This window comes from Antechinus flavipes, chromosome 5, assembly GCF_016432865.1.
Source record: "Antechinus flavipes isolate AdamAnt ecotype Samford, QLD, Australia chromosome 5, AdamAnt_v2, whole genome shotgun sequence".
Classification (NCBI taxonomy): Eukaryota; Metazoa; Chordata; class Mammalia; order Dasyuromorphia; family Dasyuridae; genus Antechinus; species Antechinus flavipes.
Genome location: NC_067402.1, coordinates 195,350,713 through 195,377,920, shown reverse-complemented (window position 1 = coordinate 195,377,920; position 27,208 = coordinate 195,350,713). Strand labels below are relative to the sequence as shown.

General features: G+C 36.2%; 1 protein-coding gene across 3 annotated transcripts in view; it reads left to right on the top strand.

Moving 5' to 3' along the window:
- TEAD4 (TEA domain transcription factor 4) overlaps positions 1-27,208 on the top strand; it is a 79,196-nt gene that overhangs the window by 21,688 nt on the left and 30,300 nt on the right. For 2 of the 3 annotated variants that reach the window (XM_051963485.1, XM_051963487.1), the window contains exon 3: positions 11,045-11,302. In XM_051963485.1, the coding sequence (XP_051819445.1) occupies positions 11,045-11,302 (258 nt within the window). The remainder of the gene's footprint in view (positions 1-11,044; positions 11,303-27,208) is intronic. The other variant, XM_051963486.1, reaches the window with a different exon arrangement.

Below are 27,208 nucleotides of genomic sequence, written 5' to 3'. Positions count from 1 at the left end.
TATAAGGAATTAGAAAGCCAGTGAATGAGAGAGATTGAAAATTAGGGAAAGAGATGGGATAAGCTTGGGAGGAAATGGAATCAAGGACATAAGTATAAGGCTTGATTTGGTCAAGAAGGATCGTCTATTTTTCAGAAAGAGGGGAATAATTTTTAGATGATTTGAAGCTCTCAACCTTATACCACATGAAAATTTGTTAAAGTAACTACATCAATTTAATTCAGAGAAGAAAAGACTTAGGAAAAACATGATAGCCGATTTTGTGCTGACTCCTAATTCAGTATTCTTTTTACTACGACTCTTTCACTGGGGTTACCCCAGTCTCCCATCCTAGTGAAGGTTCCTTTGAAATGCTCTGAGAGGGTTTAAATGTATAAGAAGAGGAGGAGATGGACAATTTTTATTCTAAATGACTCAGGAATGGAGGGATCTGGGAAGGGGAGATTTGGAAAGGGGCTAATGATGAACATCATTGCTCTCAGAGGTTGTGAGATAGGAGAAAGGAGAAATTAAATCTGGAAAATTTTCTCAGGATCCTTTTTAGTCTGGAGTAGGCTAATGTTGGGGTTCTAAGCCTCAGCCATGCCTCTCCACTCATCCATTTTGGTCAAGAATGGAGGTGCAATAGAGAAGAAAAAAAAAGAGAACATTGCTATTTGTCATAATTTTCTTACAAATTTTAGATCTATATATATGTATACATGAGAGGAAAGATTATTCCTATTTCTTAACTTCTCTGGGGCTCAGTTTTCTTATCTGTAAAATAAGAGGGGTGGAAATAATATTGTTTTTAGGGTCCTTTCAGTTCTAAATCCTGTTAATGCTAAATCCAACAGCCCATTGGGCTAAGACTCTGCCTTATCACCTCAGTGTTATTGCCTAGGTATTAGGTAAGGAGGAGTGTAATCACTTGGTTTTACTTTCCATCCTTCTCTTCAAGGCAGCCAGAGAGAGACAAGGAAGTTCTAAGTATAGCCTTCCTCAATTAGAGAGAAAAGTTTGCAAATGTCTTTGTAGAGGAGGGAAGGGGTCAGACTACCCCCGAAAACAGTTGGGAAATTTGTGTGGGTCATTGTATTTTCTTAGGGATCTTGTCTCCTCTCATTTGAAACAGTCTCTGAGATTTCCTACCCCTTCCTTATAACCAACCTTTATATATGCCAGACTACCTTTATCTAGCTATCTATTTATGTATTCTTCTTACTGTCTCATTCTTTCCTCTCTTTCATCCCGTCTCTCATTTTGGTTTACCTTCTCTCTCTTGTCATTACTTTCCTCCTATTCTCATTCTTGCCTTATTTTCTTCAGATTGTTGGTGAAGTAGATAGAGTATGGAGCCTGAAGATGGGGAGATGAGTTTAAATTTAGCCTCACACACTTACTAGCTGTGTATATCTGGGCAAATCATTTAACTTTTGTCTGTCTTAATTTCCTCAGCTATAAAACGGAGATGATGATGACAATAATAGTACTTCCCAGGTTGTTTTGGGGAGTAAATAAGAGGTTAATGATAAAACATTTAGCACAGTACTTGGCACATAGTAGGTACTAAATATATTCTTGTTTATGAGAGTAGTGAGGTAGCACAGTGGATAGAATGCCAGGTCTAGAGTTAGGAAGACCTAAGTTCAAATTTGTCCTCAGATACTTACCAGTTGTGTGACTCTAGTCAAGTCACTTAATCCTGTCTGACTCAGTTTCCTCATTTGTAAAAGAATTGGAGAAAGAACTGGCAAACCATTCCAGTATCTTTGCCAGAAAATTTCAGATGGGTTTACAAAGAGTTGGACATAACTGAAACAATTGAAGAACAACAATATGCTTCTTCCCTTCCTCCCTCCCTCCCTCTCTTCCTTCCTTTCTTCCTTCCTTCCCTCCTTCCTTCCTTTTTTTCTTTTTTTCTTCCTTCTTTCTTTCCTTTCTTTCCTTCCTTCCTTCCTTCCTTTCTAAAATCTTTTTTTTTTCCCATTGTGGCTATCATCCTCTAGATGCCTTCTCGCTTTCTCAACAAGTCTGAGAAAGATTTTAGTTTAGCATTATTTTTTATTAAAGTTTTTTTATTTTCAAAATTTATAGATGGATGATTTTTGATATTCACTCCTACAAAACTCTGTGTTCTAATTTTTTCACTCCCTTCCCTTCCCCAAGTTGGCAAGTGATCCAATATATGTTAAACATGTGCAATTCCTCTATACATATTTCCACACATAACATGTTACACAAGAAAAATCAAATCAAAAAGAAAAAAAATGAGAAGGAAAACAAAATGCAAGCAAACAACAACAAAAAGAGCGAAAATACTATGTTGTAGTCCACATTTGGTTCCCACAGTCCTCTCTCTGGGAACAGATGGCTCTCTTCATCACAAGACCATTGGAACTTGTCTGAATCACTTCATTATTGATGAGAACCATATTCATCAGAACTGATCATCATATAATCTTGCTGTTGCCCTCTATGATAAAGATCTTAATTTAGAAAGATCAAGGTTATCCACTGCATCTATGTCTATGGCCCTCACCAATCATCTTGATTTTTGTCTTGTTCTTGGACATGTGACTGAAGGAGAGAGGTTGCTCTGTCTTACTTTAAATCTAATTCATGAGCAAGTCAAGACATCACATTCATATCATTAAACTAGGTAAAACAAGATGAACAGTTTTTTAATATCCTTTCCAGCCCACAAACCATACTCTCCCATCTACTTCCAAAGCATCCTCATGAGATCAAGCTTTTACTATTCATTCCCTGGGTACACTTGAGGAAACAATTTCACCTCTGTACTGGTCTCCTCATTTATAAAATTAGCTTGGATCATATAATGCTTATAATATATACTTTTACCATTCACAAAGTGCTTTCCTCACAATACAATGAGATGAGATCTCTCAGAAAAAATACATAAAACCTGCAATTCTTTATTTGTATAACACAAAAGATTTTGTTTTACTTGCATAGTTGAAGTCAACGTCAGGGTCACAGTCTATTAAGTTCTATCTTAGACCGGAGGCCTTGGGGGAATGAGGTCATTGAAGCTTCCCTCATAGTAGTCACTTCCTTTCTTCTGAAAGTGAGGGGGTTGGAATAGATTATCACTGAGGTACATTTTGGCTAACACTCAATAGTTATGTAATTTTTAGAAGACTGGGGTCAAATTGGGTCATATTTGCCAGGAGCTGGAGGAGGCTCACCAGTCCCAAAATATATCTTTCCCCTATCTGAATGTCACATTGCCTAGATTTGTATTATTATTGCTTCATTTCTTCACTCTTAGGTGTAAATTTTGCTTCTTTTAAAATGCCATTTTCCCTAGAAGAGTTTAAACCATTAAGTTACTTGATATGAATGAGTTAATCAGATCTTCTCCCTCAATCAGGTAGGAGAATGGGATAGGGTAATTGAAAGGGACACAAAAGGACCAAGAATGGGAAATAGAAAAAAAAAACAAACAACATTTTGATGTCTCTCTGTAGTCTCTTCCTGGGAGATCTAAAGGGAATGGGGATGGCACAGAGAAAAGAGAAAGGCTCTCTGGGGGAAGGGAAAGTTTCAGAAGAAGCCAGAGGGGAAGATTTTCTTGAAGATCAAAGTTTTTTCTTAGCATCTTAGCATCAAAAATACCTATTTTCATTATTCACTTGGGTGTGAGTCTGTCTTCAGACCCGAGAGAGCCAGGAGTCCTCGGATAGGGTAAGAAGGTTGAGAGAGTGATATGGGAGGAAGTGTCCAGTTTAAATGCTTTTTATCTAGACGATGTAATACACATCTCTAACCTTCTCTATTAAGATCCTTTCTTTTTTTTTCTTTTTTATTATAGCCTTTTTTTCCGGCTTTGGCTAAATTACTATGATAATAATTATTATTATTTTAAACAAAAACAAAGATAAGCAAAATTTGTGGAAATACTATAAACATCTTAATGGATTTAGGAATTTGAAGATTAATTTTTTAAGATTGTAGGAGAGAACTTCTGACTTTTTGAGTTTTTGTGGGATAATTCCAGGAGTCCCTTCTAAAATATCTTAGTAAGTTTTGAGGTACCACTCCATGTAATGTATTTTTTTAATCTAATAATAGCTTTTTATTTTCTTTTTTTTTAAATTTTAATATCTTTTTATTGATAGAACGCATGCCAGGGTAATTTTTTACAGCATTATCCCTTGCACTCACTTCTGTTCTGATTTTTCCCCTCCTTCCCTCCACCCTCTCCCCCAGATGGCAAGCAGTCTTTTACATGTTGAATAGGTTACAGTATATCCTGGATACAATATATTTGTGGAGAACCGGACAGCTTTCTTGTTGTACAGGGAGAATTGAATTCAGAAGGTATAAATAACCCGGGAAGAAAAACAAAAATGCAAGCAGTTTATATTCATTTCCCATAGCTTTTTATTTTCAAAGATAGTTTTTAACATTCACCTTTACTAAACCTTGTATTCCATATTTTTCTCCTTCCCTTCTCCTTCTGTCCTCCCCTAGACAACAAATAATCTAATATAGATTAAACATGTGAAATTTTTCTAAACATTTCCATATGTATCATGCTGCGTAAGAAAAATCAGATCAAAAAGGAGAAAAATGAAAAAAAAAAAAAAAAAGGAGAAAAATGAGAGGAATAAAAAACAAGCAAGGAAACAACAATAACAAAGGTGAAAATACTATGTTGTGATCCACATTCAGTCCCCACAATCCTTTCTCTGGGTGCAGATGGCTCTCTCCATCACGTGTCTGTTGGAACTGGCCTGAATCACCTCATTGTTGAAAAGAGCCACGTCCATCACAGTTACCAAGTCTCTTTCAATCCACCCTGACCTCGTAGACATCTAGCCTCATGCTTTGTTCTTTAAGCCCTTGGGGCCTTAGGGCTGCCTCAGCTGGAAGAGTGGGCTGAAAGGCCAGAATATTGTGTCCATAGAAAGAAGGAAGCAGCAGACAAAACTCAAAAGTTCACAAAAGACTAGTTGGCACAGTGAAGGTGGCTGTGAGCAATTGCATAGATAGTGCTCCTTCCCACTGTTGCTATTCCCTAGCATCGGAGCCCTAGATATGTGTTCAGATGCCCACTGAAGCACATTGTCACATTGTAGGTGTCCAATGCCAGTCAGGTATGAACCAGAAGAGCTTAGATGAACCCTTCAGAGGGAAATGTCAGTTTGGGTAGGGGAACTGAGTGCCCATTGGGACCTAACTACTAAGTTGTTATAGTTCAGTCATTTTATAGTCAGACTCTTCATAACCCTATTGGAGTTTTCTTGGTGAAGATATTGGAGTGATCTGCCATTTCCTTCTCCAGCTCATTTTACAGATGAAGAAACTGAGGCAGACAGGGTTAAGTGATTTGGCCAGGGTCACACGCTAATATCTGAGGCCAGATTTGAATTCATCAAGGTGAGTCTTCCTGACTCCAGACCTGATACTCTATATCCACTATGCCACCTAACTGCCTAAATCTAATACTTATTGAGTAATTGAGTGGATGAGCTGATTTTTATCAAACAATTGGTTGCTACAGTGGAAATAATGGGAACTTTATGGGAAAGTTACTGACCCATCCTAGATTTGATTCTGGAGAAGAAGAGGAAAGTCTGACATATATACCTTATGTTTTTTGAATAAAGTTTTATTTTTCCTAATTGCATCTAAAAACAGTTTTTAATATTTATTTTTAAAACATTGAGTTCCAAATTCTCTCCCTCCCTTCTTCCCTTCCCCCCACCCTGAGATGATAAGCAATTTGATATAGATTATACATATGCAATCTGGAAACACATTTCCATATTAAAGTATGTGTAAAAGGATTACACATATTTAATCTATATCAGATTGCTTGCTGTCTCTTAGAGAAGGAGGAAGAAAAATTAGGAACACAAAGTCTTACAAAAATGAATGTTGAACTATCTTTACATGTATTTGGAAAAATAAAATACTATAGAGAAAAAACTTATTTCCATATTAGTCTTGTTCATCTTTTTAAAAAATAGGTATCGATTGTTCAGGAAAAGGATAGGAAAGAACCAATGACCCTTAATTCGCTAGGTGAAGATGTGTCAGAAATGATAAGTACTCCAGGAATTCTTTAGAATCAATTTCTGAAGCCACAAAGAAAAGCAAATTTCATTGAGCAGAAAAAGGGAAAAATTCTAAAAAGATTAATGTGGATGAATAGAGAAGTATTTAACTAACTAGGTTTTTTTTTTAAAGACCTGTACAGATGATGGAAACAAAGTTAATTTAATGTTGAATAAAAATAGGTATTATGGTCTCATGAGAAAGGTATGAGGACTGCTGTCTCAGAATGAACTGACTCTAGTAGAGATACTTCAAGACGACAAAAAGCATTTGCTCTTTTAAAAAATTAAACCTATATTGGAGAAAAGAGGACCAAAGAAGGAATAGGATAACTGCTTAGGGATGGGATGACAATGATAAGATATGCTATAAAGCAGAAGATTTCAAATCTTGTTTTGCTTGTTTCCTTGGAGAAGGAGAATTAACTCAACTAGAAATGGAAGAACAAAAATGATTTAACAAGAGCTTAAACCCAAGATAACTAAGGAGATAATAAATAAGAGTACCTCACTGGCTTTGATGAGTGCAAGTCATGAACTATAATTCAACAATTTTCCTGGATACTGAAATAATTGCAAATATGATGCCGTCTCAGAAAGATTCTGGAGAACAACATGGAGAATGCAGGACTGGAGAAGTATAAACTTCCCAGACATTTTAAAATGGGAACTTGTAAATTATAGTTCAGTAAACTTGACTTCAATTCCTGGGAAAATGTTAAAATATATTAAAGGAATAGTTAACTAAATATAGATAAAGGGAATAGTGATCACAAAGAACCAGTTTGTCATCATTAAAAATAGGTGATACTAGACTAACCCAATTTCTGTTTTTGACAGTTTTATTGGACTGATAAAAAGAAGAATATTTTAGAAATAGCTTATCTATGATTTCGCAAAGCATTTGACAAGAGTTTATTCTATCAATGATTTTCATGTGAATGAAAGCATAGGTGGTATGCTTTACCAAGTTTTTGACTGATATAAAACTAAGAAGGATTGTCAGTGCAGTGAATGAATGATTTAGGTTCCAAAAAAGAACTTGATAGAAGGTTGCATGGAATCTAATAAGATGACATGTAATAGGAATAAATGAAAAGTCTTAGACTTGAATTGTCAAAAATCAATTTCATCAGTAAATCAACAATCATTCCTTCTATTACATGCCAAGCATAAGGATACAAATACAAAAATCTTTGCTTACAAGGAATTGATTCCTGATGTAACTGCCTATGTGATATTATGCCTTAATTTCATCCTATTAAAAATATGGAATTTGGACTAGATGGCTTCTGAGTTCCCTTTTAGCTCCTGATTTATGATTTAGATTTTTAAAAATAGATGGTTATCAATTATATATAATAAATATAAATATTGTATATATCACATAAATATTTACATCATCTACATTGAACCTATATCTCTGAGCTTACATTCTACTGGATATTTATGAATAATGGGGGAAATAGAATATTGCTGGACATCCAGAGGAGGGTTACCCAAGATGATGGAGGGATCTCAAAGTCATATGGTGGGAGATCAGTTGAGGAAGTGGGAATATATAAGCTGTAGAAGAGAAAAGTTAGGAGAGTATAATAGCTATCTTCAAGGATCTGAATGGCTACCATGTAGAAAGAGTTTTAAGATTTTCTCTTTCTGCTTGGTCTAAACATTCTATCTCCTCCATCCTTCATAAATATCCAGTAGAATGTTAGTTCAAGGATACAGGGACAATGTAGATTATATAAATATATGTAATATACACAATATACACAATATTTATATTACATATAACTATATAACCATCTATTTTAAAAAATCTAAATCATAAATCAGAACTAGGAACAAAAGACATAGGTTGCAAAGATGCAGATTTTAAATCAATGTAAAAAATAGAACTGTTCCAAAGTGGAATGGACTGCCTTAGGAGGTAATAGAAATCAGCTCTCCAGAGGTATTCAATGAAAGGCTGTATATCTATTTGACCTTAGGCCAAACACTTAACTTCATAAAAGCTCAGTTTCCTCATCTTTAAAACGAAAGTGTTTGACTATTAAGCATATCAATACTGTTAGTATTGTTCTGTGATTCAGGACAACAAAAAGCATCGAACATCTTTGGAGAAAAGATCCTTTTAAAGAAAGCTTATGGTTATTAGTGTTTATCTTAATAAACCTTGTCAGTTCTGGATTGCTGTTATCTTAATTATCTTGAGTAATTACCAGAGTTAGGGATGACTTCAGAATGATAATAAATGGAACTGGGAGTGGAGATCCCTGGGATCAAGACTCTAGATAGGGAGCATTTTTGTCCTGCTTCTTTTAAGTGGTAGTGTTTTACATCCTAGGCTTAATAATGCCATCTGTTCCCACCTCACATTCTATTCTCTGGCAGGCACAGATTGCTGGATAAAGTGTAATACTTGTGAGGGAAAAAACAAACAAACAGACACAGTCTCTCTTAAGGGGCGAGATGGGGTGAAGAGTCTTGGAGGGAGGGAGTGGGAGGGAAGTGTCAGCTTACACCATGCGCTTCTAACGTGGCCTACCAAGCAATGACTTCTCGGCAGATTTGCCACATGGAGAGAGTGGGAGCTGGGCTTCTGGGAACTAATCAAGGGAGAGGCTATCAAATGATTGGGATCAGGCTGGGTAGGACTAAGGCTGCTCCCCAGTGAACCTTGGCTGATGAGAAGACTGGGAGTAGCTCCATTTGGTCATAGATCCCAGGGCCTTGGGTGACCTGCTGCCCTACTTTTTCTGGAATAGTGGACACAAAGGGTAGGTCCTTGTGAAATTTAACTTGTGGGGCCATAGACGGTCATACAATCATAAAATTAGAGTTAGAAAGGCTCTTGAAAGCCATCCTACCCTTTCCCTCATTTTACAAGTGAGTAGACTGAGGCCCACAGAAGTTAATGAATTTGCCCAGGTTTGCACAACTTGTAAGTGTCTGAGACGGTTCTTTCCAGCTCCATATCTGGTGCCTTATCTGTTGCACCATGCTGCCTCATTGAAATCGAGGGGCTAGCCAGACATCCCTGAACCTTCTTTGTGTAGTTGTATTCCTGAACCATGGTGCCTCCTTGCCTCACTTCTGCAATGTCAAAATGATTTGCAGAGAAGGATTAATGATGGTTAGTTACATTCCCAGTACACCCCCCCTCAATTCTTCAGGATTGGGTATGTAAAATAAGGGTCAGAGGAATCAGGTAATTAGACTTAGTAGAGTCTTGTGCACAGACTACAATTGGCTGGCTGGTTGTATGCATAACCAGAGGAATATTACACTCCCCTTCCCTTTCCTATACATATATCTTTGGAGAGAAAGAGAGTATGTGAAAATAGGGGAGGGCTTGGCACAGGAGCTTTTCAGGGTATTCTGAGATGAGTTTTTCAAATGGTGTACTTGGTTCAGAGGACTTACAAAGAGATCTTATTACAGCAAATATGTTCAATCCCTTCTCCTCATTTTCCAAGTTTCCCTTTCAATAAAAGTCCTAAGAAAATTTAAGCAAAAGGTCACTCAGTTGACTTTCTTCCAGCTCAGGGACCTGTCCTAATTTGCATGACTGTGTTAACTGCATGTGTGTCTTTGGGGCTGAGGTTCTGTTCCCTGGGTGGAACCTGGGATAGGATCCAGGATAGAACTTTGTCACCACTATGTCATATTTTTAGACTTTCTTTTCTTTTCTTTTAAGAATTTTTTTAAGAAAAAGAAAGAAAATATAAATTCAGAAATCATGTGCCAGGATAAAGTAATTATTTCTGTACTTAAAGGAAAATCATTCATCTCTGATTGATTAGTGTTTCAAAATAACATTTCCCACATCTAGTTTGGCCTTCCATGATTTTCAGTTCCCTAAGCCCCAGACTGCCTCTTTCAGACTCTCTTATCATGCCAGAAGATAACCTATTTGGAAATTTATCCTGGGTAAGATCTATGAAACTCATTTCTCTTTTCTCCAGATTGACTTTGAGACAATCAGAAAGCGCACTATGGAATCACATAGCTAACTTAACTCCTCTTCCTGCTAAGGGATAAGCAAGAAAATATAAGTAAATAAAAGTCTTTCTATCACCATAAAAATCAAAATATTTTATCCTGACACACAGGGGTCTACTAGAATTCCCAAAATTCATTACTAGGTCTATATTGTAGACATATTCAATTGATGAGGCAGGTAGACACCAGGGGTTGATGAAGAGACTGGAGGCAATATGTAATATCTAACTTAATATAATATATAACCTAATGCTTTAGTTACTTGTCACTGTTCACCAAAACACTGGTATCCAGATTAGACTGAGAAATTTGAGTCCCTTCTTACTGGAATTTTAGAAGCAGAGGTTGATAGCCATTGTATAGATAGTGATTAATGTTTTGGAGTATTTGCTAAGCAGTCTATAAGAGATTGTTTCAATATACACAGCTAGTTAGGGGCAGGGGCAAGATCAGAATATAAAGCATTTTTAAGGTTCTTGTTGAATCAGAAAGCCTTACTTTCATGGCCATCTGTTGGGGAAAGCCCACCAATGTTTGCTATATAGGCCTATTACAAAAGTTTTATGGCTGGAAGCTCAATGAGGAAAAGAGGATAGCATTTTAATATAATTTACAGTTGTTTTTGAGAATGTATTGTTTGTTCTGTTCTTTGTCTTTGATCTTTATTTCCCATCTTCTTTCTTTTCACCCTGAGATGTTTCCCTCACTCCTAATCTCTTTTCTCTGTTAACCCCGCTGATCCTTCTTTTTCTTCTTCTTTTTCTTGATCCTTCTTTTTCTTTATCCCTCACTAATAAGGTTTGGCTATTCTTCCCATTTCCTCCCAAAAAGATCAAGTTATTTGGTTGATAGATAGTTTCTATACCCTCTTATGTATACCATCCTAAAGTTGATACATTGTTCCCCCGATCTTATACATATAAAGACTTACCCTTGTCCTGTCATCCCCAACACTTTGGTCTCCATTCCAGCAGGTCCAACGGGTTCTTCTCCAAGCGGAGCCTTGGAGGGCCTAGCCGGCACCATTACCTCCAACGAGTGGAGCTCTCCCACCTCCCCTGAGGGGAGCAACGTCTCCGAGGGCAGTGAGGCTTTGGACAAACCCATCGACAATGATGCAGAGGGCGTGTGGAGCCCTGACATTGAGCAGAGCTTCCAAGAAGCCCTCGCCATCTACCCACCGTGTGGCAGGCGCAAGATCATCTTATCAGATGAGGGCAAGATGTATGGTAAGGAGCTAGAGATGGGGCTGGAACTACTATTGGTGATAAATAACATTTTAAAAACACTTACTCTGTATGAAACATTGTTTATTCTATATTCAACCCTGGAAAGGATGTAAAATTAGTTTAAAAATGTTGCCCTTACCTTCAAGGGGCTTATCTTTTATTAGGAGAGAATAAGATGCAAATATAGATCGTTATAATACACAATATTACAAGGAAAATTAAATCAATTACAAAACATTGTTCCATAAAAAGTTATTATTAGCCTGGAGGATCAAGAAAGAAGGTGGCATTTAAATTGAGTTTTAAAGAAGTTTAGTTAAGTCGGGCAGAAAAGACATATATTCAATTTTTCCTAATACAAAATAATATATGATAAATGGCATATGAGTAACAGAATATAAGGATCTGGGAGTAAAAAGAAGGAAAGATCATTGTGGCCTGGGGTAATCAAAGAAGATTATATTGAGGAAGGGTCATTTGATCTGGTTTTTGAAAAATAGGTCGAATTTTCATGGATAGATATGGGGAAGTGTGTTCAAGGTTGAGAAGACATCATGAGCAAATGGAGAAAGGTTTGAGAGAGGGAAAAATTATCAGGCATAATGAAGAAATGTTTAAATGAAAATATGATATCATGGTCCCTGTCTGCAAGACAAAAGGGAGAATTATATCTTAATAATAATACCATCACATGGGGATAGCAATTACGGATGGTGACAAATAGACAAATGTCTGTCTGGGGATCTGCATAGAGGAATGCTTCTTTCTTCTCATATTGTCTGTCTGATCTGTGGGCAAACTAGTGGTTTGGATAGGCAACAAACAATACACTGTTAGTCCTAGGTCCCAAGCTATTCAGAGCTCAAACTTATGTAGAGTTTTAGACAAAGAGCTGACATAGCACTAATAGCACATTGCCCCATCATCCACGGGGCAGAGAGTGGGGTGTCAAACATGCAGCTCTAGAACCAAATGCAGCTCTAGAACTAGAAACTACAATACTTTTGAGCATATCCTGAACCAGATTAAGATGTACTTGGGAAATGTTTAACAAAATAAGTAAAAATACAGTAGATAATTATGTGTTAATATTTTATTATGATCATATTAAGATATAATTATAATTGAAATTATAATTATATATTAATTACATAATCCTTATAGCATATTAGAAAATATAATTAATAATATTCTTTACTTTTATCAATGATATAAAATATATATTATTTTAGTAGATAGTACTAATATTAACATTCAGCCTTTGGATATTCCTATGTATGCTTTAAAGGTCCCTATTTCTGTTTGAGTTAACATAGGTCTACACCACTACAATCATGGTATTTATGAAATAAAGAATGAGGAATGAGGGGCAGGGACTCAGGAAACTAAAGTAACTGTGCCACAGCAAATATATGACTGGGAAATGAGGGAGCTGCCCTGTTTTCAAGTCAATTGAGCGTTAGCATAGAAATACCTTGGAGGTTGGGGCTGTACTAGTCAAACCAGTTTTTACCAGTTCACACTGCCCTCAAACACAGTCTAGTGGTCAGAATGTCATATGCACATGAATCTCTTTGAGAACAAGAACAGGATTTTATAAAGTGTTTAATTGTGTGGGTACAGATTAAAAATGTCATAGGAATTCAGAGAAAGGAGAAGTCATTGTGGGCTATAGTGCTCAAGGAGATTTCAATGAGGGAAATGGAATTTTAGCTATTTTTTATTTGAAAAATAGACTCTGAATAAGTAAATGGGAGAGGAAAGAGACTTCCAGGATAGGGGACCATACTAGCAAAAGGATAGAGCCAGGAAACTGCTTTTCAAAGTAACCAGACAGTTAGTAAATAAGTATTATTTCATTTGTAGCCTTAGTTCCTTGGTACATAGAGTGAAAGAAAGGTTTTGGAAAGATTGACCCAGCAGAATCATAGTGCAGGAGTCAAAACCAAGAAGACCTCAGTTAGAGTCCTTCTTCTAACAATTGTTATCCATGTCACCATGGGTCACTTTAACTTTTTTACAAGGCTTCTCTCAAAGAATATAACTTAAGTACAGGTTGAGATTTGTGTTAATGGAGAGAATATCCATAGCAGGAGTTCCATACCAACAACCAAAACATTGTAGGTCCTTAACATATTGGTATAATTTGGAAGTGGTATGTAAAATAGATTAGAGAAAAGAAAGGCTAAAGACAAAAAATGGTAGTGTTGTTTGTAGTTTGTCAGCCATCAGCCATTTCCCTGAGACTCAAAGATGGAAAAACAAGCAATATTGTTAATTTTTATATCATTTAATACAGGGAGGAAATAGATGAGTTTAGGAAACATCACAAGTTTGGTATGGTAAAACAATGATAGAAATTTCAGTTTTTTGGAAATCTATCTGAGCTATGCTCCTGCCTCAATTATTTATTGATTTGTTTTAGCTACAATTTCTTCCTTTTAAATGTAAAGAAACCAGTGAAGATTCTGATTCTAATCAACATCCCAGCAAGGATTCCAATAATTGTTGCTGGAATGAAAATGAGTGGGACAAAAAAAACAATTTCATCTTAGAATTTATAATAGAGAAGAAAAGGAAAACAGAGCAAAGTCTTGATTTGCACCCTCAAGTTATGAAGAGCACATCTCAAATAATTCAGAAAAGGATAAGCAGGACCTCATGATATGATATTCCACAAGGGAAGTCAGCCCAAAAAAGAATAAAATTCTGGAGACCCAAAAAGAGTTCTAATGAAGAGGAAAAATAATTGTAAAAAAGATAGATGTAAGTGAATAGAAGATTCACTGACTAACATATATTTTTAAGAGACATGCATACAAGAGGAAGAAAACAAAAGGAATTCTAAAATCTACATGAGATTGATGAGGAAACCTAAAGACAATAAAAAGAGTTTTCTTTCACTCTTTTACAGAAAAGAGAAGGACCAAAGAAGGGATAGCACTATTTAGGGTAGATAATAAATTATGACTGTAGGCAGGGATGCTCAATTTTTATTTTGCTTCTGTTTCTTCTGTGGAAGAAAATACTTTTTAAACTAGAAAGGGCAAAACAAAATTTCTAATAGAAGGTTGGAAACTAAGATTAATAGAGGGTAGTTAAAGAATATGTAACTTCTTTTGATGAGTCTGGGTGTATATGTATATCTATGTTGAAATAACTGGAGGACAAAGTTGTCATTAAAGGGTATCAAAGGATCATAGAATTTAGAACTGAATGGAACCTTACCAGTCATCTAGTCTTCCTAGTGAACACCCAGCAAATGAGAAGATAATTACAATGGATGCTTTCCATCAAAAACAAATCATGTCAGACAAACTTTATTTCCTTTTTGACAGAGTCACTAGACTGGTAGATCAAAGGAATACTCTTGATACCTTGATTCTAGCAAAGCAATCTTGTGGACAATAAGAAATATATGAATCAGAAACAGTTCATTTTGAACTGGTTAAATGAGCAAACCCAGAGAATAGTCACTGAGTTAATGATTTGATGTTAACTTAAAAAGAAGTCTCTAGTAGAGTAATCCAGCTGGACCAGTGTGCTGTTAAACATTTTTGTGAATGAGTTGGATAAAGGCATAGATGACATTATCAGTTTTGTGGATGGCCAAAACTTTAAGGGATTTCTATCACATTGGATGATGACAGGAGTTAGTGTTCAAAATTATCTTGATAGGCCATCATGTTGGTCTGATTCTAATGTGATAAAATTTATTAGGATAAATGTAAAGTCTTATACTTGGGTCCAAAAAATTGTTTTCACAAGTACAATATAGACTAACAGTTTGTCTTAAATGATCTGGGGGTTTTAGTGGATTGTGAAATCCATGAGTCAAAAATGTGATTATAGCCTTCTCCAAGTTAATATATTCTTAGACTACAATCAGTCATAGAGTCCAGGACTAGAGAAAAATAGGACTGCTCTGTATTTTTCCCTAGCAAGACTTTGTCTGTAGTATTGTGTTTGGTTTTGGAAAGCACCTTGAGAGAAGTAAATTGATAAATTAGAAATTATCCTGAGGAAGACTACCGGAATAGTGAAGCTCAAAATCAAGCTTTATGGGAATTATTTGAAGGAAATACGAATGTTTAATCTGGAGAAAAAAATCTTGGGGACAAGAAGTGGGGTGTAGTAACTGTCTACTAGAGTTTGAAGGATTGTGTTCTATTTGGACCCAGAGGGCAGAACCAAGAACAATGGGTAAAAATTGCAAAGAGAGAAATTTAGAGTTGATTTAACAGAAAAACTTGCTGGCAAAGCTATTTCAAAGTGGAATGATTGCTTAAGGAAGTTGTAGGAGGTGAGAGAAAAGGCTATATAACTACCTGTCATGTATTAGAGGAATTCTTTTTCCCATTTGAGTTTGGACTCAATGGGTTTCATGGTTCCATTCATTCAATTGAAATTCAGTAATTCTGAAAGATGAAGGAGGGAAGTCTAAGCCTTGGAAAAAGAAGAAAGAGGAGACGGAAGAGTGGTAGTAGTAATAGTACTACTACTAGTAGTAGTGGGTAGTAGTAGTAGTAGTGGAGTGGTGGTAAGTAGTAGTACTAGTACTAGTAACAATAGCAGTTTAGAATGCCATAGCTTTCTAACATTTGCAAACTCCTTTTTCTCCAGCTATCTTGTGAATATAAGAATTTGTATCACCTCCATTTTGCAGATGAGAAAAATTAATATTCAATCAAGAAAGTTTACTAAGGATTCAATAAGTAGTAAGAATCAGAGTCAGGACTTAAATTCAGATTTTCTAATGCTTAAGAATAAGGCTCTAAATACACCAAACTTCAGGTATGTATGGGAGAAAGAAGAAAAAAGACAAGGGAATGGAGGGGAAGTAGGGAAATGGAAGTGGAAAAAATGAAATAAGGAATAAAAGAAGAGAGATGGGGAATAGGAACAGAAAAGGCAGGTTTCTTGTGTGTGTAAAGTTGGTAGTGTAAGCTTTCTCCTTCCCTTCCCCCAGGCCCCTTTGATTCTGTCCCCTCACTTAGTTCTCATCTCTGCAGTTGGTCAGGCATTTTGCCTGCCCGGGAGGTGGAGACTTCAGTGGTGTCTGTTGACCTATCTCAGCTCCCACTGCACCTGTCCTCCATGTGCATAGACTTCAGAGGACTCCAGACACTGGCTTATCCCCTCCTCTCCCACTCTTCTTCTCTTCTTACAAGACTCTGTAGTGAATGAGTGCCAAGGCAGGGACTGCAGAATATGGCCAGCCTGGATAAGATAAATATAGTCCTGAACTCACTACTGTGTGGATGGGTTGGGGCACTGGGAGGTGGTGGTAGGGAGTAGGCTGACCCAGGTGCCAAAGAGCTGATCTTCTTCTGGAAGCTGTCCTACCTTCTACTCTTTCCCAATGCCTTCTCCTTCTACCTTTCTGTCACGTACCACTTCTAATTTCTCTATTCCTTAGTCTTTCAAATAGTTTCTTTCTCTTATTCCTCATCACCTTTCTTCTAAATCTTTAGCTTAAGAGCAAAAATCAGGTGAGGTCAAAAATCAGTCATTTTTCTAGGCTGGATATTCTGATCAGGAAGGCTTTATGATACAGTGGCAAGAACGTTAGATTCAGAAACAGAAAACCTATATTTGAGTTCTAATGTCAACCAGGATAACAAGATATGAGCTAGGATTATAGGGGACCAAGTTATGAGACTTGGTTCAATACCCTCATTTCATAGCATCCTGTAATAATTTATAATGTGAGATAATCTATGATAAATTCCAAATGGATTAAAAATTTTATAGGAATTTAGAGAAGGTGGGCATCATTGTGAGCTAGGCACCTGATAGCTGGTGAGGATAAGAAGGCAGGATTGTTTGAAAAACTTCATGGAGGAGATAAGATGAAGATGAAGAATAAGATTGCTTTGTATATGAAAGAAAAAGGGAAAAGGGTATTACAGGTTGGAGAAACAGAGTTGGAAAAATCAGCTTTAGAAATCACCAAATAAATCAAATATTTAGAACTGGAAGAGAATGGAGAAGTTTTCTTATCCAGTATCCTCAATTTGTAGATGAAGAAAATTTGTAGAGAGGAAGTGACTGGCTTAAGGTCATAAATCTGATTAATTAAAAATCTGAGACATAATCCTAGACCTCCTGACTCATTTCAACAATCTTTCTGCTATCCTGGGCTGACTCCATGTAGGACAGAATGGAGAAGGGTTTCCTCATCTTTCATAGGATTCCTGTTTTCTGTGACTAATTTTTAAAATTCTTTCTTTCCATAGCTTTATCCTTTTGTTTTTCTATTTTCTTTTTATTAAAAATTGGAATATATATATATATCATCAGTATAACCTCTCAAATTACTTTTCCTCTCCCTCCTCATTCACACTCTACTGCTCAACAGTAATATTACAGCAAAAAATATCCAATTAAACAAAGCAAATGAACACACTGCCTTGTCTGGAAAATATTCCTCACCCTGAATGTCTAGTCTTTTTTATCTGTTTTTTTTTCTCTCTTCAACTACTTCCTCACTGTGAAAAGCACTAGCCTTTTAGTTAGTAAATTGGGGATTAAATCTTGGCTTTGCTACTTACTTAACTAGTATTTCCTTCATCATGCCACATAACCATTCTCAGTTTCCTCATCTGTTCATTGAAGAGTTTGGACTAGATTACCTCTAAAGCCCTTTCCTCTTGAAATCACTCTTTCCTTTCCTATCTCCGTGTCTTTAGGGATCTTCTTTTGGCCTGATTATTTTTGGACTGTTATCTTGGTCCTAGAATCCTTAACTTAGTTTTTGAGGAAAACTTAGAGAGTATGGCAACATATCTCTATAACTAGAAAGGAATCTCCAACCTTCTAGTCCAGGGATGGATATGATGGGAGAAGTTTATAAGAAGCTGAACTGACATAGACTTCATTTCCAATGACATATGTTTCCAGCCCAAGAGAACTTTCCTACCCTGGAATTGCAATAATTCCTGGTGAGAGAGAAAACTCTCCAGAAATGATTATTCTATTCTCTGGCTTCAGATAGAATTTCATAAATATGTTTCTTTTTATTTTCTTAAATTTTTAAAAACTTTTTTCAAAATAACATGCAAAGATGGTTTTCAATATTGACTTTTGCAAAACTTTGTGTTCCAAAATTTTCTCTTTCCCTAGACAGCAGGTAATCTAATATAGGTTAAACTTGTGCAATTCTTCTAACTATATTTCCACATTTTTCATGCTGTGCAAGAAAAATCAGATCAAAAGGAAAAAAAAACACAAGAAAGAAAAAACAAGCAAGCCAACAACAACAACAAAAGTGAAAATACTATATTGGTATCCACATTTAGTCCCCATAGCCCTCTTTCTGGATGCAGATGACTCTCTCCATCACAAGTCTTAAAATTGGCTTGAATCATTTCACTGTTGAAAAGAGCCACATCTACCACATTTGATCATCACATAATCTTCTTGTATACAATGTTCTCTTGGTCCTTCTCACTTCACTTAGCATCAGTCCATGTAAATCTTTCCAGGCCTTTCTGAAATTAGCCTGCCCATCATTTCTTATAGAATAATAATATTACAAAACATATACCATATACTTATCCAACTATTCCCTAACTGATGAGCATCCACTCAGTTTTCAGTTCCTTGCCACTATAAAAAGGGCTGTCACGAACATTTCACAAATATCCCTCTGACTGTCTAGATATCTCCCTTGTGTTGTTTTGTTTTTATTTCAATTTTTGAAAACAAATTATATATGGTAATGGTATTAAACTGTAAAACCATCAGAACTGGGAGCAAGTTTTTGTTTGTTTGTTTTATAATTCCTTTATACCTAGTTCTCTTTCCTTTTCTCAAACTGGGTTATTTAAGATCTCTTTTTTTGGCATTCTGTTAATTTGGATATTTCTTGTCCTCTTTTTCTTTTGTGCTATCAATTGTATTAGCTTATAACTACACATAGTATTTTCTGATAATTGTTTTTATTATTATAGTTTCTTTGTGGTTTTACTTTGTTCATTTTGCTAATAGTAGGTTTTATGCTCTTTTCTTTTTAACAAAATTAACTAAAGATTTGTCAACTTTCTTTTTTCAAAAAACCAGCCCATGGTTTTAAAAAAAAGTGCTGGAATGTATATAGTACTTTAGGAATTGCAAAATATTTTATAAACATCTCATTTTATTTTCACAACAACCCTGAAAAGTAGGTGCTATTATTATCCATATTTTACAGATGAGGAAACCAATAGAGGTTACTCAGAGAATGTCTAAGTCACATTTGAAATCAGGTCTTCCTGACTATATACAAGTTTAGCTCTTTGTACATTGTTCCATTTAGGTGCTGTTTATTATTTCTGTCTTCTTTTTGGTTTCCAAATTATACTTTTCTTTTTAATTTTCAATAATTTCTGTTTTGTGCTTATTTTGGCTTTGTAAAGTTTGTATTTCTAAAGAACTCAGATTCAATATATTAACCTTCTTTTGTGTTTTATAAATGTATGCATATATGCATATGCATGTACACATGTACATATATACATATGTATATATAAACATAATATGTATATGTATAAATGCATATAAAGAATCCTTAAGGATTCTTTAGTTGCATTTTAGAAATTTTAGTTGCTGACTTCTAAATGAAAAAGAACTCTCTCACAGAGTAGTCCAGTCCATTTTTTTTGACAATTCTAATTTTAAAAATTTTCTTTCTTGAATTAAAATATGCTACTCCTACATAGTTCTGCTCTCTAGAGTCAGAAAAAAATAAATGCAATATTTTTTGCCACATGATAAAATCATCCTATGTACTATATAGGAATTCACACTATTCAAAATTATATTTATATAAATATGTTGTTTTATTCCAGCCTGGTGGAAACATACTGTAAGAATTTGAATAATGCAACCAATTCATGGATTCATTATTTCTCCATTTGGGATCTGGCTAAAAACATTCATCATCATCATCATCATCATCATCATCTTTATCATCATCATTCTCCTCTTCCTCCTCCTCCTTCTTCTCCTCCTTCATGTAATGGCACTGAACTATTATAAACTTTCTCCGTACAAAAATCTCTTCCTCTTGTTAATATTATTAGGACATGACAATTTTTAGTGACTGTATTAATAAGATTTTTCTATATATGGTTTGTGTCCAGTGTAACATTCATGAAGTGGTTCCCAGTTTAAAAATCAGGAGAATCAAGTGAGTTGATAAAATTATACTAAAGGGATCATGTATTCTTTGTTTTTTAGTAGATTCAGGAAAGGGTCAGAGGATATTAGATTCAGAACTAGATTTTAAAGATCACTAAGTCAAATTTTCTCATTTACAGAGTAGGAAATTGAAGCCCACAGAGGTTTATATCTAATAAATGTCAGAACTGGGTTTCACATTTTCTAATTCAAGTCTAGTACTCTGTCCACTAATCAAACTTGACAATTAGGATATCTATCTTTTGGTTTAACCTGAATATGTCTAACTAGAAGAAATTGATTTAGTCCTCCAGGAACCTAGGGAAATAAAATAAAAGTGTTAATTAAGAACATACTAGACACTGTGTTAAGCACTGGGAATATAGGTAAAAACAAATAACAAATTCCCTACCCTCAAGGAGCTTACATTCAAATAGAATAGAATGACACATAAAAGGAAGTTGGAAAGATTGGGTAGGGGGATTGGAGGGAAGATATCCAATGAAGAAATCCCAGATTTGGGAATGGGGTAGAGAGAAGAGTAGTTTGAGTGTGGCAGGTCTGAGAACCTTCTCAAAATGATAGTTCAGGAGGGAATTAATCAGAAGGAGACATAGGGGAAAATGTATATTCCAAGGAAAGAAAAGCTAGAGAAGTATAGAGTCTAGATGAGTTTGTTAAGGTAATAGGCTAAAACTGCTTTGGGTTGAATACATGAAGAAGAAGCTTCTTTCCCCCAGGACACTGATATTTGTATCAGGGTGCCTCAATCTTTCATTAGAGGTGTTTATTACTCCAGCTGATCCCCATTAAAGTAAGCTAGGGGATCCATAGGGATTAGACCACTGAAAACTGATTCTAGCCTCCTTCTCTTGAGGTCCCAATTTGCAGTGATTAAATTTAGAGCTCATAAAAGGGGAACAATGTTGGCAAGAGAGTCACTTGTTGAAGGATGTTTCTGATTCCAGTGAATCGAGGACTGACAGGGATGTTTGCTTCTAGTTCAGAGTGAGGTAGTACTTTAATATATCTCAACTCTTTGTGATAAATTTTATAGATAAAAAAATCTCGTAGGGAAGGAGATGGATTGAGACACAGAATGGGGGGAATTGAAGCATGTGGACAAACTGAGATCAGAGAGCTATAGAAAGACCTGAAGATGCTTTTTCTAGATAAGGACGTGACAGAGGGGAACTTATAGCTTACATGGAATCATGAAGAAGAGCTGTGTGTAGCTTGTTTAAATGATCTAGAATGATGAGTACACCTGAAACAAGAGGGAAGTGATACAGATACAGTGCTACTAAACTTCTAGAATATGTTGCCCAATCCTTAGCACCCTGATTAGAAACAGAGTCAGGAGTGTGCTGGAGCCAGCTCTTGACAACTTTCAAGAGCTACTTGTTAAATTTTCAGTGTGAACATTTATACCTCAGACATTTGCAAATGCTACAAAACAGAATCTGGCTCATTTTTGTTTTAAATAAGGTAACAGAGAAAATGTTAATAATTATACAAATTAATTTAAAAGTAAATTACAGATGCTTTCTCCTCTCCCACATCCCCCACTTTCCAAAAAGCTGCCTCAATGGCCTTGCCTCCCAGTCCCTTGTTTCCTTCCAGAATGGAGCTTGTGACTTCTCCATAGGACCTGCAGCTGTCTCTGGAGTTCTGCTCTGTGGTGAAATGGGTGGGAGCCAGAGACAGAAGTTCTTCAAGCCCTGGGGACTAGTGACCACTTGTGTTCTGACAGATGGGCCAGGGGCTTGGCAGTGCCCTTCCACCCTAGTCACATCCTGCCTCTTCTTTGGGGATGAACTAAGGACATCTGCTACTCAGTCATGCCCAACTAACTAGTTGGCTGTAGAAGTAACTTTGAATTTTTGACCTCTATCTCCCAACTTGGGCTCTCTTTTCCCACCTCCATGATCTTCACTCTTCTCCTTCACTTCTTCCTCAGGGATCTATCTCTAGTGTAGTCAAAGTGAAAACAAATGATCTGTCTTAGGTTGTACATAATCACACACCTTTTGGGGGACAGGAAATTTTGCTATCTATTGAAGGGGCCCTCCTCAAACTCTTTATGTCTTGAAAGAAGCTGACTGAATTTCATAGCCTTTGATGTAAGGAAGACCTGCTTAGAAAAAATTAAGAGGGAACAGGTTTAAATTTCAGTAGTATTGAATTTAGATTAGGTATTAGGAAGACAACTGTGGATCAAAATGGAAGAACTTCAAACACATTGATTGCTAAGTCAAATTGTGGATTTTCTTTCTTTCAAGATAGTTCTCATGTTTATGATTAAGTTGTGGACTTTACTTATCTGAAGATAGTTTTATCTTATGTACACACACTTCAGTGAACTGAAGAGGGAGTGTGACGCAGTGGAGAAAGAGCTGGTCTCAGAGCCAGGAAAATTTGGGTTCAAATTTTACTTGTGACACATTGGAGTGACTCTTAGCAAGTCACTTGTACTCTCAGTGCTCTGTCAAATTCTCTATACTATAAAATTGCAGAAAATGTACTGATCCACATCAGTTGAAGATGTTCCTTCACTTTGAAGTTCCCCATGCCAGTGAAATCACAAGTTCAGTTCTTATCCCTATATAGCTCACTGCATTTTATTTCACTAAAATGAACAGTGTTTATATCAGTGGATGTCACAACCTGCCTATGTCTATTAATCCTGTGCACTTCTTGTCATGTGCTTCCTTCCTCCACAGAGAATCCACTGAATGTACTAGAGAATTTCCTCTTGGCTTTTTTGCATGTAATCAGTAACAGTGCAGCATCTATGCTGTCCCTCACTGGCTGCATGACTAGAACACAATCTTTTCTGATTAAACATTTCCTCACTGATTTCACTTTTAGACAGATTATCAATTTAAAATGTGCTGCAGCTATTTATGCCCACTACACATCTCTCCATTGTCCTCTGGGACTCGGCCAATCATAGTATGGACAATAGACATTTTTATGCTTTGGGTTTTTCCTGTATGGGTTTTGTGATATGATGAATAGAGAGCTAACTAAAGAATTAGGAAGAATTATATTCTAATCTTACCTCTGACATAAACTAGTTATATAACCATAAGCAAGTTACTAAATTTCTTTTCAATGCTCTTAGCAATTTTTCAAAACTATATGTTAGAATGAGGTACTTTCATTTTACATTGTGTACCTTAAAGAGGTGGGATTTATCCTTTGGGGTTTTTTTGTGTAATATCTAAATATAATAAAAAATTGTGATAGATTTCATTATCAAAAAAAAATCCAATAACCTCATAATGATTCTGTGGAGAGATTTCTATCTCTGGATTTCCCTACACTAATGATTTGAACTAAACAAAACAATTATTAGTGAATATGTAGAAAAGTGAAGCCAAATGAATATCATTTCCTTTTTCAACAGGGTCATTAGAATGGTAGATAAAGAGAGGGTTGTCAATAGCCTGTTTTGTGGGAAAGGAGTTAGGCTAGATCAGATGTTCTTAAACTTTTTCCACTTATAACCCCTTTTAGCCCAAGGAATTTTTATGTGATCTCAGGTATATGGGTATGAAAATAATTATGTAAGGCAAACATTTATCGAAAGGAAGTCTTTAGTGGCATAACCCAGAATTCTTTGTCAGCATGGTGCTGATTAATATTTTAATCAATGACTTAGATAAAGGCATTGGTGAGATACCTAGGAAATTTGCAGGTGACATAAATCCAGGAGGGATTGCTGTCACATCAGATGACAGGATCAGGATCCACAAAGATCTTGATAGGCTAGAATGTTGGTCTGACTCTATCTAATGCAACAAAATTCAAGGGTGTGTATTATTGCATGTATGATGCTTTTAAAATTCTTTTTAAAAATAGTATTGTTGAAATACACAGGAGAATATTGGAATACACAGGAGCCACCTGACAGTGGCTGCTGGAGATCCAACCTAGAATGGATCTCCTCTGGTGAGAGGAGGATACAAGGAGACTGAGAGGCAGTTGCTGTTCTCTTACCTCTCTGACTGAGAGGCAGTTGCGTTGTCTAAGCTCCCTCCTCTTCCCTCTGCCTCTAATTTATCTCATTCGCAGTCTGCAACACCTGTGTCAGCAAAGGCTGCCTTGCAACTCCTTCAGATGCTATGATCCACAACTGTGGAGGCTCTTGGAGAATTGACCTGTCCCTTAACAAGTATTTTATTTTTCCAAATACACACAAAGATAATTTTTAACATTCACCTTTGCAAACTTTATGTTCTGAATTTTTCTTCCTCTCTTTCCTTTCCTCTTCCCTAGACAGCAAGTAATCCAATATAATTAAACATATGCAATTCTTCTAAACCCATTCTCCATATTCTTCATGCTGTGTAAGAAAATTCAAATCAAAAGGGAAAACAAAACATGAGAAAGAAAAAAAAACAAACAACAACAAAAAGGTGAAAATACTATATTTTGATACACATTCACTCTCCATAATTCTGTCTCTGGATGGGAATTGCTCTTTCCATCACAAGTCTATTGAACTGCCTTTAATATGATGCTATTTTTTGATTTATCAATTTATTTTGTCAATATTTTTCTCTTCCTCTTTTAAAAAAGATCTTTGTTATATGAGATAACTGATTGGAAGATGGAAAAGTGTGAAGGAAGATAGATGGGGAAATAAGTTAAAAACAAAGAATATCTATAAAAAAGGTAATAGGCTTATTCTTCTTGGTGTCAGAGGACAGAACTGAGAGTTTGTGGTTCTTTAGTCATTTTTCAGTCATGTCCAACTCTGTGACCCCATTTGAGGTTTTCTTGGTAAAGATACAGGAGTGGTTTGCCATTTTCTTCTCCAGATCATTTTTACACATGAGGAAACTGAGGCAAACACAGTTGCGTGGCTTATTCAGGGTCACACAGCTAGTAAGTTTCTGAGACCAAATTTGAACTCAAGAAAATTAGTCTTTCTGACTTCAGATTTTCCTTTCCAACCACTGCATCTCCTGCCTATCCTTTGGAACTAAGAGTAATAGATGTAAATTGGAAAGAGACAAATTTGGTCTTTGTATTAGGAAATATAGGGAAAAAAACTTGCTAATAATTAGAACTCTCTAGAATTGGCTACCTCTAAAGGCAGTGGATTCTTCCTCTCTGGAAGCCTCAAGCAAATGCTAGTATAACCATTTGTCAAAATGTTCTGTAGAGAAGATTTTTTTTTTGTTCAAAAACAGATCAGATATACAAAGTAAGTTCTGAGGTTTCTTCCAGTTCTGATATTCTGTGATTCTATGATTCTTAAAAGACTTTTTTTTCTGAGAGTAGTCTTCTGCAATACTCTTCAGAGGCAAGAGAATAAGATCCTGCCTTCTGAAGATTCACAGAAAAGACCAGGGATATATTTTCTTTGCGTTCCTCAGCTATTCATATCAGATTTGTTTCCTCCATTTTGTACTCTCAGATCTAGAAGGTGAATAGTTGTGGAGGAAGTCCGAGATAATAGGATTAAAAAATTCTGACTCCATTTTCCATTTCAGCTGCCCATTTTGGAACAGTCAAATGTATTTTCCCCACCTTAAATTAGGGGAAAAGCTTCATAGATTGTCTTTTCCAAAAGGCTAAGAGACTTTTATGAAATCTTTGAGAAGAGCAGAGGGTTGAGAGGTGGGAAAGTAAGAAGCAAGGATGGGCACTGAGTTGTTTCAGGAGTGGGAATTCCAGGGTGGGAAAATGGCAGTTGGGAAAGGGAGGCCAACATGAAAGAATTATATGTATAGGGAGAAGTTAGATTGGGCATGAGAGGGAACAGACATAGAAGAAATTGGTGGAGAAGATTGTTGGAGCAGTAACAAAGACTAGAAAGCTGTCTAGGAGCAAGGAATAAAATGGAACACATGTGCCCGAGTTTTTTCCCTCTTTTTTGTAAAGTCTGAGAGACTTTCCTTTCTTTTGCCCCCATCCCCATGGCCCATCCTATTCAGGAACAAATCACTGGTCTGTAAGGAAGTGAGGTCTAGTGGAGGAAGTCTTGAGATTCTACTTAATTGAGTTCCTTTCCTGGTTCAGTCCCATTTTTTTTTTTTTGAAGGACCCTAGTCTAGTCATGCATACAGATATTACTATGGACGTCATTCAGAGTCCCAGACTAGATACTCTGGAGAAATACAAAGGGAGGAGGAGGTGATGTATTTCTTACCTGTGGGGAATTTTTTCTATGAAACACAGTAGAGAAAAAAGAAAAGAATTAAAAAACAAGCATCGGCAGTGTAGTGGAGACTTTGTTATTTGAAGTAGATAAAGGAAAATGGTCACAGTGGGGTCAAGAGAGGAGAATCATTTTTGTCTCCTCCTGTGAACAGAATCCTAAGGCTGGAGAGGATCTCCTAGTATAATCTACTTCTGAAGAAGATGTTTGGAAATCTCTCTACTACTGAAAGGTCAATGAAGCTCCAAAACATAATAGCATATGGCCTGGGTTAGATATCAGCCAGAACACAGGGAGAATGATAAACTAGTTTACCTCTGCCATGCTGAAATGACAGGAAGGTGTGGTCCATGGGCTTCTTTGGCTCAGTGCAGAAACTGAAACCCAATATTTTATTCCCTTGGGGAGAATTCACAACTGCTCTCACCTCCCTCTGGCCATGACCAGCTGGGACAGAACATAATGTTATTTTGAGACTACAACATGAGATCCAGTGATTATAAGGGAGGAGGACACTGTCTGGGGTTATGGAGGAAGTTCAAAAAGAAAAAGAATACAGGTACAACTGA